The sequence below is a fragment of the Perissodus microlepis genome, chromosome 18 (assembly GCF_051167445.1).
Source record: "Perissodus microlepis isolate ML-2025 ecotype Zambia chromosome 18, ASM5116744v1, whole genome shotgun sequence".
Lineage (NCBI taxonomy): Eukaryota > Metazoa > Chordata > Actinopteri > Cichliformes > Cichlidae > Perissodus > Perissodus microlepis.
The window spans coordinates 31,211,382-31,228,695 of NC_140478.1; the positions used below are offsets into that span (position 1 = coordinate 31,211,382).

At 41.2% G+C, this 17,314-nt stretch overlaps 1 protein-coding gene across 1 annotated transcript in view; it reads right to left on the reverse strand.

The window, feature by feature from the left end:
• The window catches only part of kcnq3 (potassium voltage-gated channel, KQT-like subfamily, member 3), a 120,269-nt gene that overhangs the window by 24,059 nt on the left and 78,896 nt on the right, over positions 1-17,314 (reverse strand). The window contains exons 3-4 of the mRNA XM_084912906.1: positions 1,024-1,114; positions 89-215 (exon numbers count right to left, since the gene is read on the reverse strand). Coding sequence (XP_084769032.1) covers positions 89-215; positions 1,024-1,114 — 218 coding nt within the window. The remainder of the gene's footprint in view (positions 1-88; positions 216-1,023; positions 1,115-17,314) is intronic.

A 17,314-nucleotide genomic window follows, 5' to 3' on the forward strand; every position in this document is an offset into this window, starting at 1 on the left:
CGAGCTCCCAGTAACACATCGTTCACCAAACAGGATGTTCAGCAGCAGATTTCCATGTTTAATACTCAGAAACCTTTAATGACCTTACCTAAAATGCACAGGGGTTTGCGAGCGAACTTCAGCCTGCCCCTCCATCCTTTATAGCGACAGCAGCAACCGGCCGCCCAGATCCTCAGCGCAAACTCGGCTCCAAAGATGAAGATGGCGAACGTCTCCTGCACAAGGACACGCCAAAAACCCATTCACAGCTCGCTCAGATATGAGCTGCATGCTACATCAATAACGATTCAAATTCAGTGAAATCTTTCAGTTTTACTGAATTTGCCTCTTTGTTTGTTGTTACATCCTGTTTTGGACCCACTCCACGTCTGCTCTCTCGGTCGTGAAGCAACAAACAAGATTAAAAAAAAGAGAAAATTGAGTATTTGAAGTGTTGTTTTGTCCAAATAAGCTCTGATTTGTTCAGAAGGGCAAACTGAAACTGTCCAGGTGGGAATGATTTCAACCAAAAATTGGATTTCAATTTTATTTTGTACATTTTTCCTTCGGACGCTTCATTTTTGGAGATTTTCTTGTAAATTTTCTGGCAGTCCTTTTATTAAATTGACATTTTCCTGCTTTAATCTAATATATTTATTATTTTGTACTTTTTAAAAAAATGTCCTCTAACCATTTATTGATTTACTTACTCACGTTTTACAGCTGCTCATTACTATCAGTCCTATTTCAGTCCTTTTAATGTTTGTGTATCTGCATTTTACATTATTTATTTTTTAAAACAGTGAAGTATTTATATTATAAGTATTTATATCAGCTGAGTTTAGTTTATTTAAATGTGAAATGCAAGTACCAGATTTTATGCTCCAGCCCCCTGCGACCCCTGAATTTGACATTTTTTTTAAAGGTCAAATTTGCTGATTTGAGTGAAACATGCGTCTGATGATGCACATTAAAAAAAGCTTCTGTTAAGTGGAACGGTATAAAAAACATGATACAAACATAAATGAAGAAATGAAATCTCACCAGTATGACCAGCCAGTGTGCCGACACGTTCTCGTGTTCCTTGAATGTGGTCAGTATGGCCAGAATCAAACAGCCCAGAACGATTAAAAACCTGCAGACACACAAGAGGAAAAACATTCAGTTACAATAATGCACGACACTCATGTGCAGGACACACAAACACTACAGAGTGCAGGAAAAAAAATCACTGAGTGAAACTGCACAGTCCTACTGACACCACTAGAGGGGGCTACATCTCCCTTTAATTTATGCACATGAGGCGCAGAAGGAGAACTGAAAACAAATGTTTTTCCTAAATTATTTAGATTTAACAGGTAAACGAGTCACACATGAACATGAGTTAATTATACAGAAGGTTGACTGTATTAGTTCCAGTGAGGAGGGTAAAGCATCCTTTATATGGAGAAGGGGAGCGGGGGGGGGGGGGGGGGGTAATTATATTATAATGTGCTTATATCACATTTACTCAAACCTGCAGGAGTAACTCCAGGATAAAGACTAAAAAAAACCCAACAAAAACATCCTCATTAAACTTGTTGTCATGAATCTGTGGTTGCAGACCCAAAGAGAAGAACTGACTGAACCTTTAGTCAAAGGAGCTTGCAAAGAAAAGCGTCTGGACTTCTTTAAGGTACTTGAAGACGTTTCACCTCTCATCCGAGAAGCTTCTTCAGTTCTAAGGTCAAATGGTGGAGAGTCCCAGATATAAACCTAGTGGGAGTATCCCCCCACAGAGGGACAAAAGGACCCCCTGATGATCCTCTAATCGCCTGTGCCAAGGTGTGAAACTGGGTGTGGGTCCCAATCAGCCAGAGTCGAAACTCTGGCTGATTGGGACCCACACCCAGTGGACCCACACTGAGTCAAGCTCCTTTGACTACGATGACCTGGATGACTGAGAACCTTCACAGACAGACTGAACCTTTAGGACACATCAAGTCTTCAGGGGGAAGTGGACACGGAGGGGAACGAGACACATCTGAACACAAACTAAAACTTAAAGCTGTAACTGGAACGAAGACGTAAAGATGGAAATCACAAGACAATGAAAATATAAAGTCAAACGGAGAATATTTGATGTTTTAACACATCTAAACCGAGACCACTACGATTAAAAAGCAGGAACACTGGAGGTCTGGAACTGCTTACTGTAACATGAGGTCTAAAAATGAAAAATTATACAGTCTTATTTAACAATGTGACATAAACATACAGAAAGCACGCCGCAGTGATCAGAAAACAGTGTAGATACTTAGAACGAACATTGTATTAGCACACGTCAGATTTTTTGTTTATTTCTGTTTTAATTTGACTGCATGCACAGAGCTTCATTTAAATGAGGCTAAATTACAGCACATATATAGCAAAATTCATTTCTTTCCGTTCCGCCTTTTTAATTTAACGGGGTAAGAGCGTTCATCCTGCTGCTCGTGCTGATCGGTTTAACTTCAACGATTGTACTGCAGGCTCTCTGTTGCATAATGAATGTGTGCCTGGCAGATGAGTCGTTCAGAACTGGCTGAATTCAGACTAATCTCCACCGAGCAGGCCCGCTAACCACACAGCATCAGAAAAACAGCAGAATTTTCCTTTAAACTAAACAAATTGTGAGATAATTGTGAAGCCAGCAGGCTCACTGACAACCTCCCACTGCTACGGTGAAATCTGCACACAGCGCTTTAAAAAAAGGGTTTGGTTTGGAAAAAATATTGCCATTAATTTCAATGGACAAACCAACAAAGTGTCATGGTCCTGGGTCGAGTGACCCAGTGTTTGAGTTTTATGTATCTTTTGTATTTATTTGTGCCTTAGCTTAGTTCACCTAGTTAATTTCTAGGTTGCTGTTTAGTCTTGTTGTCTCCCCCTGTACTAAGTCTCCCTGGTTCATGTGTCATGTCTGCGTGGTTATGTTTAGTTCATGTCATGTCTAATATCCATGTTTCCTGTTTTACTCTGAAAGTCTGTATTCAATGTCAGTGTATTTAGTTTCACCTCTCCTGTCGTTAGGTTCATGTGTGTCAGCTGTGCTCCCATGTGTGGCCACTTCCCCTGATCATCCCTCATGTGTATTTAGTCTCTGTGTTTCATGTAGTCTGTGTCGCGTCGTCTGTGTTCCCACCCTCCATGTTGTCACAGCCAGTCTTAGTATTCATAGTTACGGTTTCCTGTGTCTTCATAGTTTTTCCTAGTTATACTTTCCCAGTTTAGTCATAGTTTAGTTTGTCACTGCGTTTCTGCCTTGTCTGCACTCCTTGTCACCAGCCACAATAAAGGCTCGCTTTCAGTTAAGTTTACTCCAGTCTACTCTCGTGTGTTCGCACCTGGGTCCACCACACACACCACCGCACGGTCTGCCTCCTCAGATCGTGACACAAAGTCAGTTTAAGTCACCTGTATTTATGCAGCACATTTGAAAACTATAGGAGCTGATCTAAAGGACATTACATTAAAATATAATAACTACAAAAGCAATTAAAGGAGACCTATTCTGCTCAGTCCAGCTCCAGAAAGATAGCTTAGCTCCTCTGCCTTTAAGAAAAATGTCCTGTGATTGGCTGCCCCTAAACAACACATTGGAACAGCAGGTTGGTGGGACTTCTGTGCCTGAGATGCCCATATTAGGGATATCCCCTCTCTATGACATCATACAGCACCAGAAGTAGAAAAAACTGAGTGAAGCTGAGTTTTTAGAGCCGGCTCCAGTCTGAGCTGTTGGCTCATGGGGATTTCCTTTACACACCCTGAACTGATACAATAATATCGTACAATAATAACTGTTTAATATGAACAGCCTTCAAGAACAGGATAAACAATATGACAGAAAAAAAAGGTATAGCCAATTGTTCCTCTGTAGAAGGCTTGTAGGAGGAAGAATGTAGGAGGGTCTGTACACAAGAGCTGATGTACAATCACGAGCAGCAGAGCTCGACATGATGCTGGATTTAAGAGCCTGGGGGCAGCGACGCAGACAGATCAGCCAGTTTTGGTTTTAAGGTGGAAGTGAGAATTAATTAAACAAATTCAAGCATATTTATCATGACGCCAGTTAGCAGGCTAACAGGTGGCATCAATTTTCAGTGCCCTTAAGCAAAGCACTCAGTCTCTTTGTCCAAACACAGCAGCATCCAGGGTGATAAATCACCTCTTGGACCAGTAGTGTAATACATAAAGAGAGGCTGTTATCACATTTGTTCACCTTGTGCTCGAGTACGCGCTGGTTGGTGGTCACATGATTATTAAAAATCCAGCTATGCAGCAGCATCATTGATCATCATCAGTAAATAACCAGTGAAATAAAGACCCCAGCCTGGTCCTGCATGCAAACGCTAATGCAGATTTGTATTCACTCATGTGATTGTCATGTTTAACCTGTGAGCCAGCAGGATGTGAGTCACCATTAGAGAGCTGAACACTTCAACATGCACAGTAAATGAGTAACAGTTGACTGTAAACAGCTGCACAGAGGTCACCAAGTGATGTTTACATGATGGTGTTAAAAGGTCTGACTTTCTAAACAAGCTAAATCACACTTTAAAAACAAAAACGTACTATCCACAAACATCCACAATAGGGGTCACCAGTGCCCTCGATTCGTTACCAGTAACATTAAAGTAAGAAAACAGAGGAAATCTGGGATGGAGCAAAGCCTTCTCAGCTGTGGTACATGGGCCATGGCTCGTACCAGGAGGGAAACTTACCAGCTGCAGTAATCTGACTTAAAATATCAGGAAGCTTCATGAAAGCCAGAGGACGAAGTACAGAGAGTATAGAGTGTATAAAACAGCAGCTGGTTTGGTTTTCTGGAGCAAGAAATGAACAAACTGAGATAAGAAGGTGACGAGCTAGGTTATCAGCTAATGCTAGTTAGCTAATTAGCAAGCTACACTACAAACTAAGATGGTGAGCAACAAACACAAAAACAAACAGAGCTGCTAAGTCATAACAGGTTGATCACCAAAACGTCTTTGACATATTATTGACAGGTAACTGTTCTAAAAAACACCAAATGTGACTCAGAGGTGCAGTAGTTTAGATTAGCAGGGGTGAGGCCTAAAACCAAGGCAGGGAAAAACAAGATACCAGCGATCTGATCAAGTCGCAACAGTAGAAGATACTCTGTGGAGAGTATCTTCTACTGTGGAGTACGACTGGATGCAACAGAAACACACTGGGCTGTCAATCAAAGGAGCCACACCCTTAACAGAAGTGTATCACCACCTGTACAGGTGTTAAACTGTCCATAGAGTCTAATCGGTTTTTGTAGCAGGCTGGGAAATTTTAACATTGGAGTCTATGGGGAATGACTCACATTTGGAGGACATTAGAGTAACAGAAGAATTTTAGTGTTTAAGGCTTCATATTCCAGCCTCTGAACAACAGAATAAAGGACCAAATTCAATTCATTTTTTTTATATAGCACCAAATCACAACAACAAATCAATTCAAGGCGCTTAATATTGTAAGACCCCACGATAATACATTCAAACTTCAGCACCACATGCATCCGTTAACACTCTTTATATAAATGGTATTGATTTCTTAAGCAAGAAATGCACCAATAAACATATTGTTTGTATAATGCGAAGAAAATAACTCCAAGAGGGAAGTTTTTTTGGAATGCTATTTTTGATAATATCAACTGGGATAAAGCGTGGCTTGTTCCTTTTATATTTTGTATTACAAACAAAGTTAGAGAATTAAGCGTGGCTTGTTCCTTTTAGATTTTGTATTACAAACAAAGTTAGAGAATTACATTTGAAAATATTACATAACATATATCCATCCAACATGTACATTTCAAGATTCTGTGACATTGATAGAAAATGTACCTTTTGTAAAACTGAACTTGAAATTGTTACTCATTTGTTTTATGGCTGTTCATATAGTGCTACATTTTGGAGAGAGCTTGAAAATTATATACTGTGCAAGACAACATACGAAATCAAAATTGAAGGGAAGAACATTATCGCTTATTTTGAAACTAAAGAAAAAAAAATATGTGCCATTGTCAATCTTTATATCTTATTAGGGAAATTCCATATACATAAATGTAAATTTCAAAACTCAACCCCATCATTTAATTTGTTTTTGATTGAAATTGAATATTATTTAAACTCTCTTAAATTAACTTCCAATAAAAAAGGTTTATCACTGATTGAAATTCATTCAGAAATGTTTAACAAATGAGCTGTCACGACTTTCAAGTACTAAATTATGAAGTCTGTCACATCCCCCCCCCCCCCTTTTTTTTTCTTTCTTTTTTTTTCTTCTTTTTTTTCTTTTCTTTTTTTCCCTTTATTTATTTATCCTTCTTATTTCATTGTACTGTATATTGTTACTTTTATTTGCCTTGTATGTCTACTGTTCAGGCTGAACTGGAATGACTGGCTGTTCACTTTGTAATTTCAATAAAGTTTGAGAAAAAAAAAAACAACAAAAAAAACATTCAAACTTCAGCAATCATAGGACCTCCTATGAGTACAAACTCAACAATGGGAAGGAAAAACTCCCTTTTAACAGGAAGAAACCTCCAACAGAACCAGGCTCAGGGAGGGGCGGGGCCATCTGCTGCGACTGGTTGGAGGTGAGGGGGAGGGAGGCACAAAGAGAAGCAGGGGTGAAGGTGGGTCAGTGGATGAAATAGAGCCCCCTGTGCAGTAAAAAACATCAAACACATTCAGCTAACTGGAGAAAATTTAGTAATTATAAGAGTTAAATCCTCCTTCATTTGTGTGACTAATGACACGAACGCTAAATACATCAAGATGAGCTTTAAAACAGGAAAGAAAAACTCTTTGCAGTTCAGTAGCTCCTGTTTCAGCCTTAATAAAAACATATTAGTTGTCCTCTATAATAAAATGAGAGCATAAACTATTTATTGTCATTTCCACTTGATGAATCCCCTAATTCCTATTCTGTGCCCTACCACCTAAATATTCAGTTTTCCACGGTCTAATGCTGCATTTTAAAAAGCTCGTACTGCTACTCTTACACTTATATTTAGCTTCCAGAGCTCAAATTAATTGGATGCACACGTACAAATGGCTATTTAAATGCTCCTGTAGAGTCGAGCACACTGTGGCTGGATTCCAGGTAGACTGGAGTTAACCGCCCAGCTATGATATACGACCCCGAACTGCGCTGAGCAAACTCAGCCGCAGGAAGGCAGCCAATTAACATTTATCCAGAGCGCCCATTACTCGCCACCGTCAGCTCTTCAAAAGATTATTTTGTTCTTTCTCAGCTTGGATGTGATGGGGTCATTTCAAAGCAACTCATCCAAGAGCTTCACAGCAGCCACGGGACAGATTCACTGATAATAAGAACCTCTGGAACAAGTTATCATTTGCATAATTCGCAACACTACAGGCGTTGATGTTAAGACGCAAGTCGTGCAATTAGAGTCCAAATAAAGGCTTCTTGGTTTTTAACTTACTGTAGCCTAATCCAATCAAGTATTTACTGCAGTATTTCATCAGGGTCATTGATGTAAAATAGTTCAAATCTAAAAATAAGTGCAGAAAATTTGCTGCTGGAGAAGCTTCGAGGCAGACGAAGATGAAGCAGCTCAACTGACAGATAAGTCGGGTTAACTCGATGTTGCACAAAAATGGTTGAAAATGAGATTAAAGGAAACTGTATACGTTTTTCTGTGTGGTTAAATTGTTAGTGAACTTGTTTGGCCACTGCAGAGTTAATTAACTGGTAAGACTAGTATCTCGAGGAAGATATGGATTTGGATATTTGGGGGAAGGATCCTTTACTGTACATGTTTACATAAATGTAGGCGTGGAGCTCAAAAAGCCATCGATTGCTCCACCGTTTAGATTCTTTTCCAGTCCTCCACCCTTCCATTCCTGAGTCTTGAATCATTCATGGCCTGTTGTGTTGCCATTAGCCGGTGTCGACAACTCGGAGAAGTTTCTGAAGTGCTTCGCAATCATAACAGCATCAATATTTCACAGCCAAACAGCCTGAAGAGCTTTATCGAATTGACCTGAAAGAAATGGTAAATGGCCTGTATTTGTATAGCGCTTTACTAGTCCCTAAGGACCCCAAAGCGCTTTACGTATCCAGTCATCCACCCATTCACACACACATTCACACACTGGTGATGGCAGCTACATTGTAGCCACAGCCGCCCTGGGGCGCACTGACAGAGGCGAGGCTGCCGGACACTGGCGCCACCGGGCCTTCTGACCACCACCAGTGATAGTTGAGCGCTTGCACATGTGGCTGTCACACGTTTCTCTGACTCTTCACAGTGTTTCCTTCCTGCATTCCTGTCCGCTGAATTAAACTGGAGCGTTTCTCCTCAAAGTTATCCAGAGGACAGAGATAATCCTGGAGCGAGCGCAACCAGATCGATGTTAACTCGATATGATCCGACAGATACAGATCTGCAACACAACCGGCTTCCTATTCGTCTTCAAATAGTTTGTTCAATAAGGCACACAGAGCGCCGTCGATGCCCATTAGAGGCGACATGTCGAGTGGAGCCAGGCGGAAATCAAACAGTCCGACTGAATCCGCAGGAAAAAAGTCAGCCAAAGAAGACGTGGCAGGCTCGGGAGTGACCACATGGCTTTGACGGGTTTAACAAGAGTCCAGTTCTTGAGTTGGGCCAGAGCTAAACAGATAAATCAATAGAAGAGACACAGTCTTTACCATTTCAATCATCCACAGCTCCACACAGACAGAAAGTCCGGCTCAAGTGAATGAAATAAGTCCAGTCTAGTCCATCGATATCCACACCAGGTGGCTTCCTCAGGAGGTCTGACCCATAACAACAGACTATGAAATACCAGATTTTTATCCTGCTTTTTGATGTTCCAGTGAGAGTAGTGGCAAAAGTAAGCATCTAGCTATAACTTTCTGTTTCTGGGACAGCCAGCAGTGTTTCCACAGGAGGAAGTGACATAAATACACCCTGAGGTGACACCAACACCTCCAGCCTCACTATTAGTCTGTGTGTATGAGGTGAGGTGGTGTAACGCTCCTGGAAGCTCCATTAGCTTCCTGTTGGACAAATCAGTGAAGCATGCCATCCAATCTGTGCTGTGATTGGCAATCACGAGTTTCCTGATAGAGAAAACGGTCTTTCCATCCATTTTCTTTGTGATAAGGTCACGAGTGACTGATGAGAGGGGACTGGACCTGGTGGCTCTGCAGGAATCGGTAAAATGATGGAGATTAACACTAAGAAGAGGCACTGTTTTTTGACAAAATGGTCTAGTGCCTGGAACAGCTTATAGAGCGTTTGACATATGCGATAAATAAAGCGTCACAAGGCCAGAATCAAACAATGACCCAACTAAAGGAGACAGAGTACAGCTACAAGGTAAAATCCTTTAGTTTTAAAGCTCAAAAAAGCCACTGCAGATACTGAAATGTGTCGAAAAGTAAAAGGATGGATAGTTATACTCCAATCATACAAAATGCCTTCAGTTCCCTTCAGTTTTGTGACTAAAAATTGAAACAGCTAAAACCTAAAGTTCAGATTTAATTATTTTATCTGTTTATGTGGGCGAATGGTTTACTGTTATTAGAGGTTATGTGGCAGGAATGATGAGGTCATCCCACCTAAACTCCACTCTCTCCGTTAATCCACCTTCCCTGCGTCGGCCCGGCGGATCATCAGCTATGCCCGGTGCTGATACCACCCCTGAGGTTTCCTAACATCCAATTTGCCAACGAGATTCAATAAAGAGTGCCGACGACGCAATTCTGGCAGTTAATTTGCTCAGTAATATGCAAACACTGGTGGGAAAGGACAGCAGCAGGACCGACGGTAATGAGTGCAGTCACAAGGACGAGATGAGAGGATCTGTGGGAAGACGTTTGCAAACAGTCGAACATCATTGACGTGCTGCTATAAAGCGGAGCGAGCCTGGTGTTCACTGCTGGCTGACAGCTGGAGTTCTTTGACTCACTTAAATGTTACAGGGAGTTTTAGGACTTCAATATCTGTAACTTCTGCTTTGGAAATGAAATTTTACAAAACTGAAAAAACGAGTTACTCTTTACCTGGGTGAATTTATTAGACACTCACTTCAGTTCAGAGTGATCAGATTTGATTTATCAAACAGTTCAATTATCCAACCATCCATTTTCTGAACCAGTTCAGTCACAGACGCTGGAGCCGATCCCACCTGTGATCCTGTGAGCAGACATGAGCTGACAGGTTTGAACCCAACACCCTCCAGCTCGTTGGGCCCTGGTTTTGAACCCAGGTAAATTAATTAGAGTAAACTAATGAAGACAGCTGTTACATTAAAGCTGTGGCCTGTTTTGTTGTTATCCGTGATGTGTTTCATGATCATATATTGTATGTATTGTACGCTGTACGAGTAAATGGAAGACCTGCATGATAACCAGATTATCTGTATAACGTCAATAAAGCATGTGATGAAGTCACAGTTAAGTCAAAATTTTGAGTTAATAACCGTGCAGCACGGTGGCTAGCACTGTTGCCGCACAGCAAGAAGGTCCTGAGTTCAATTCCACCATCAGGCCGGGGTCTTTCTGTGTGGAGTTTGCATGTTCTCCCCGTGTCTGCGTGGGTTCCCTCCGGGTACTCCGGCTTCCTCCCACCGTCCAAAGACATGCAGTTTGTGGGGATAGGTTAATTGGATAATCCAAATTGCCACTAGGTGTGAATGTGCGAGTGAATGTGAGTGTGAATGGTTTTCTGTCCTTGTGTGTTAGCCCTGCGACAGACTGGCGACCTGTCCAGGGTGTACCCTGCCTCTCGCCCTATGACAGCTGGGATTGGCTCCAGCACCCCCCGCGACCCTGAAAAGGATAAGCGGTAGCGAATGGATGGATGGAAACTTTGACTTACAAATGGATTTTGTTTTCCAGAGCAGGTTTTCATAGAGATTAGCTAACCTCATCCAGTCATGTGCTTTGTATTTGGTTTGTTAGCTAGCTTTTCATTTATCTGTATTGTCAGGCAAGCTAGTGTTAGCTAACATTAGCCAGAAGAAATACAGCTCAGGGTTTCATCCAAAAAACGATCTCTTGATGAACTGAACATCATGCTAATGCTGATCATAGCTTTTCACTGAGGGTCAAATTTCCATTTTATCAGATACACTTCAGTAGATAAAGCTAACAGCTTAGCTAGCTGGCTAACTTTAGCTTTTCTCTACTTCATGTGACATGTCTGTCAGGCTTTTTCTGTACAAGGAGTCTGTTTATGAAAAGTGTGATTTGGGTTTCTCACTCTGTATTCGGGGTAATACCTGACAATTTACTGATGAAGTAACTGATCAATCGGGTCACTTCCTGTCTTTATCATCTACAAAGACATCTTCTCCTCCTACCTTAACCATTGGTTAGAGCACTGGGCTTCACCTTTATTCATGACTTTGGAAAATGCATTCTGCCCTTATTGATTTATCTGGGAAGCATTCTGAAATATGGATTAATTTTCCCTGAATGCTCCGTCTCCCAGGAGACTCCCTGCTGACCTCAACACTGCTTCTCAAAGCTGACAGAAGGTGAGATTTACAGGCATTTGCAGCGATCCTGACAGAAAACCATGTTGGGAGCGATGCCTTTCACCTCCAGCACCTCCCCCTTTCCCTCCATCCTCCCCCACCGAGGACGGCCCAGCAGCTGGAGACAGGAAAAAGATATTCAGGCTGTGATTTGGGATTTGCTGATCAGGCAGAACATGGTGTTTCACTGGGGATATCCTGACCCCTGGATGTACTGGCGCATGGTGTGTTTGTAGTTGTGTATCTGTGCATGTATTATCCCTCTGCTGTAATGGTTACCACAGCTGAAATGTATTTAATTACATATAAAAGACTTTGCAGGTAAGACTTTTACCAAGTAAAAGAAGAAGAAGAAGTAAACTCCATCACTAAGAAAATACAACAACCATAAAGGGACATTAGTGTTGGTTAACATTAGCCCAAGAAAGACTGGTCAAGGTCAGATTTGTTCCCATGATCCCCCTTGCTGACATTTACTGTAGTTTTCCCTGAGGGCCAAATTATTTGGCCAGACAGCTTCATGAGAATAAACCATGGACAGATTAGTAGATGGACTGGTACTTCTAGTCTTATTTACCCAATCACTCAATGGATGAATCAGGGTTCAGATTTCTTATCTTCAGTATTTTCAGTTTCACTACAGATTGGACAGTAGCTGGACGGTGTTTCTACACAAGTTTGTCGCTTCCATTCAAACTAGGACCACAGCAATATTTTAGCAATCAAAGCAATCACAAGGAAGTTTCTGCCAACCACCTGGTGAAATTTATCCCTAGTGACAAATGGCTGCCAGTGGGGTCAATGACCAGTCTGTAGATCTGCACGACTAAAGTCCCACTGCACGAGTAGGACTTTAGTCTCTAGGCCCGTGTGCCTGGGCTTTATTCTACATTGTCACCATGACTGTCACACATCCAAAATCATGTACAAGTTAACATTGTTAGTAGTCACGTACCTGCAATACCTTAACATAACTAAGTCTTTTAGCGACTACTGATATCACCATTAGTAAAAACCAAATTTAAAAACCATGTTTAAACATTGTCGTGTTAGCTTCACTTTTCAGATCTGGGAGTTCTGATCAACTTTTACAGTATTTGTGGATAAAACTTCCTTCCTTTGGCTGGTGCTATTATTAGCTTACCTGCTAACAAATTGAATACTAAAACTCAACGTATTAGCTAGCAGGCTAACCTTAGCATGTGTACCTTTTATTGCTAACAAAAGCACACATAAGCCTTATCTAAAGCCTCATGAGTGATTGTTTTTTAGGCCTTTATGTAGAGTTTGTGCTGTGTTAAAGGCCTATTATTTGTTGATGACCATTACTAAATGACCATTAGGTAGTGTCTAAGCTAATGTTAGCTAGCATTTAGTTACTGTAAAAACATAGAGGTCTTCAGTCACGAGACTCAATCACAGGCCCGGTTTGACTTTTCTGATTCACTTACTTTGTGTGTTTACTCACTCCCTGATTGAGCAAACAAAATGAGATAATTAGTCAAACTAATCAGATTCATTTAAGCTAATTATGGAATATTTTTTAATTAGCTTAAAAAAAGCCACGGCAGCAAACCCACATCAGAGAATCTCCTAAAGCAGCCGAGGAGTCAATAAGCTGCAGAGATGATGCTGATTACTCAGGAAAACATATACCTGCTCGATGCATCACACTCAAGTCGAGTGCTGACTTTGAGTTTCTCTCCGTCCTTGTGAAGCGCCAATCAAATCGACTCGTACAGTCCCACCATGAAGTCTTCAGTGGCCTCACGGGACTGAATTCAGAGGTTGCACGAGATAAATGGAGCTCTGTTTTAATCTCTCCTTCTGTGTCTGCTTGATAAAGATTTATGAGTGTTCAATGATTTGAACAAGGACGTCGTTCATCCTAAAAATAGATCACACTCCTTATGTTGAGCTTGGTTTTCATCTCGGGGGATCTGATAGGTCAGACTGTCACTTTATCATCTTTACAAGCTAAGTCACATTAGCTGGTAGAGATGATAAGTAAGGTAAACCTTTGAGTGTTTTGCACCCTGTAGTTCACTCATTTCAGTGACTTAAAACTCCTGTGATCTGTGCTTATTTTAAAGTAAAAAATATAAGTTAACTGAGGCTGCTGATGATGAGGAGACAAGAGGGGGAAGCAGGAAGGAGAGAAACACCTGAAAGTCAGAAATGGGCCAAATTAAATTTGATAAGGTAGAGTAAGTTAAACTCATCTCAACTTTGAGACAACAGAAGCCAGCTGGAGTTAAGAAATGTGGAGTTAAAATGTGTATATTTTAAATGCATTGGTTACATCAAAACTGGATTCTTTGACCTTTAGATGCAGATGTACAGGCAGGTCTTGTCCTGGTGGGGGGACTCGTCTATGTTTTGTGGAGGAGAACATATGTTAGCACCTTAATTCTGTTGGTCATTGGAAAAAAAAATATCCAGATCCCAAAGTAATTCAAAGTAACTATGAGCTAATGACCTTCTATTGATCTATGACATCAGTACACACTTTTCTGAGTGGTCTCAATCACTAGTTTTAGCTCTCATTGATTATAGTGTAATTTTTTAAAATTATGGTCACATTTAAAGAAGAAAGAAAGAGAAAAAAACCAGTAGTAATGAAAAACAAGCAGCGCTAGGAGACGTCTGGAAACTGAGTACAAAAACAGTCTGGGCACTGGGAGGAACAGGGGCGTGCTCACAGGAGAGGGGCTAATTAGACACTGGGGAGATTATTTCAACACAGGTAAACCCAGTGAAGGCAGGACAAACAATTACAAAGGAGGAAAAACTGACCGGGAATAACAAAGCGGAAAAAATGAAATTACTTTAAATGCAAACTCAAACCACGAGACTATAATAACTTCAGGCATATTCAGTTGTTTTGTTTTTATTTTTGGTTGTTTAAAAAACAAACTTCATGTTGGAGGTATCGCTACAGCCGGCTGGATGAGGGGTAAACAAATAAGTCTGAGACTTCATCCTGAAAAAGTCTAAAACGAACTGCAGATGCAGTTTAGTGTTAACAAAACACGAAGCTACTTCAGTCAAAACAAAGCTATTATTAACATAAGCAAGAATTTATATTTGGTAATACGGCTCTGAGGTCTGCAGGCTGAAACAGAGGTAAAGGTGGGTTGCAAAGTGGCTGCAGATGAGCAGCAAACGTAGGCAGGATAAAGCTACTTTCTTTTAAAGAAAAGTTATAAAAGTCCAGACAAGCCTGCAGCGCCGTGAAAAAACACGGGTTGAAGGAAAACAGAGAAAAATAAAAACAAAACTCGACTGGAAGCTTTATGGATCGGCAGTTCGTTTGGTCGTCACAACCTCCAAACTAGTGATTTATGTTCCTGTACATGAACCTTTATTTTTCACCCGTCTGGTCTCAGATGCACTGATCTGTTTCCAATATTGCGAAATGAATATTTTCCACTTTCAATGGGTGGAAAAACTCCACATTTGGAGGGTGAAGGTTGGGTGGAGTTAATAATTTTCCAGTTAAACAATTTTGACTCCTGCACCCAACAAATTTCTGATTCATTTGGTATCTTTAACATTTTTATTAATTTAAAACAAGTTTTAAAAGATCGTGGGTTGTTGTTAAAATCCAATGAACGAATCTGTGCCTTCATTAAAAAAACGTGACAGTTGATGTCAATGAACACGAACAAATGGATTTCTTTTCATGGCTATTTCGTGTTTTTTCTAATTGACCATACTGATTGATCACACGTTAATGAAACATTTCACCCGATCTCTGCGACTCCTCAGGCTCACAGAGGGTTTTATTTTTTAAACCATGGTAGATTTAGCCGAATACCAGCTGACTGTCACTTTCGAGCTCTCTCCATCGACTTCAGCCCCTATCACTCGTCTTTCACAGCTTCTTTACTGGTTATTCCAGTCTCCAGTGTATTTGGCTACCAAAGGAAGGTGAAGGTTTATTATTCTTTCTGCTTTGGAGATTGAAGGCAGAAATGCACGCTGAAAACACTGCAGCCAAAATAATGTACCATCGGTTTTTGTCTGCTGCCACTTGACGAGGCTCCAGGTCGCTGTAAATAAAACATCTCTGAAAGTCACTGCAGAGAATCAAACTGCCTGCCTCCCGTCACTCTGGGTCAGAGCTCATTTTATTCTGCTGCTGATACAAAGCCGGAGAAATGGGAGCAGCTCATGCAGATCACCTCGACTCGCTGGGTCTGATCGAAGCCTCAAACAGCAGAGCTGAGGGAGCCGACAGGGGTGAACGTAGCGAACAGATAAAGTCATGCAGATCTGCAGCAGTTTAAAATCACTGACACTTCTCACCACAGTTTCCTCTGGAGGGGAAACTGACGCAGTCCGCTGACCTCATCTTTGAAAAGTTAAGGACCAAATCTCAAATACCGAGAGCTAATTATCTTAAATTTCCTGCCCGCATAATTAGGGTCATTCCAAAGGAAATGAGGTTCAGTAACGCCTCCCTGCCTCTTGGTTGGAAAGATGAGTGAAAGACAAATATGGCTGCCACAGTCACACTTCAGTAAAATGTAAATGTCTCCGAACTCACACAAAGAATCAAACCGACAGATCAGACTTTAAGTCTGAAGCTCTGTGAGAATAAATGTAAAATACAAGGAAGAAAGAAGAAGTCAAATTCAAATAAAGCAGGAATGAAAGAAGCACGAACGAGAGAAGGAAGAGACACAAAAATGATAAGGGCACATGAAAGGAAATGAGAAGGGAGGGAAAAACAGAAGAAGAACCACTGGAAAGTGGAAAAAGAAAGTAGGAATGAAGGAAATACAACAACAAAATAGGTCAGAAAGACTTAAGGAAAAAGGAAAGGAAGAAATGTAGGAAACAAGTAAAACAAGGATGAAGTGAAGAACATGAGGTGAATAAGGAAAGGAAGGACAGAAGCAGAGAAGGAAGAAAGGAAAGGAAGAACGATGAACACACTGAAAGGCAGAGAGAAGGGCGCGCTGTAGCATCACACTAAAGTACAGATTAGTGAAGTAAAAGTACTCGGATACTTCCTGTGTTTGATCGGTCGTTCTTAAAGGGCACCGCTCGCTCATCAATCATTCTCTGATGCTCATTCATCAATCAGACGCGGCGTCACAGTCGTGGCCTGTTTTGAAGTAATCAACAGAAAAATGGCGCGATGATGACAAATGGTGCTATTAAACGTCCCGAGGGATGTGGAGAGGCTTCTTAACGAGCAGCCATTTGTGTTTGTTTACAGGATTTATGAAAGCAGACTCACTGACCCAGATCCAAACCTGAGAGGTAACGTCATCGCCGGGGAGTCGGCGTCACTGCGACCAGCTGTCCCTGACAGGAAGTGGAAGTAAGGTGATGGTTTCTTTACACTTCCTGAGAAAATTAAAGACGCTCTCTCCCTGCAGGTGTATCTGTTTGAATTAATATTCTGTTATTTAAGTTCGACAACAAGAACAAGAACAGCTCCAGTAATCGATCACCGGACTAGACGCTCGTCTATGCTGCCTTCTGTGTGCCAAACAAGTACCTGCCCAAAACAGCAGAAATGAACCTCTAAATAGAAATCTAAGAAGAAGAAGAGGAATATATTTAGACTGGTGAAGAAACAGAAAAGTCAGTGAAAGGCAGAAGCACAGAAAGAGTGAAGGAAACGAGGATAAAAGAGGACAGATGAACCAATGGACGTAAGGAAGAAGGACAGACAAGCCAAAGGAAATAGGAAAAAGAAGAAGGACAGAGACTGAAAGGAAATAAAGAAAGGAGGAAACGAGGACAGACGACCCAAACGAAATAGGCCT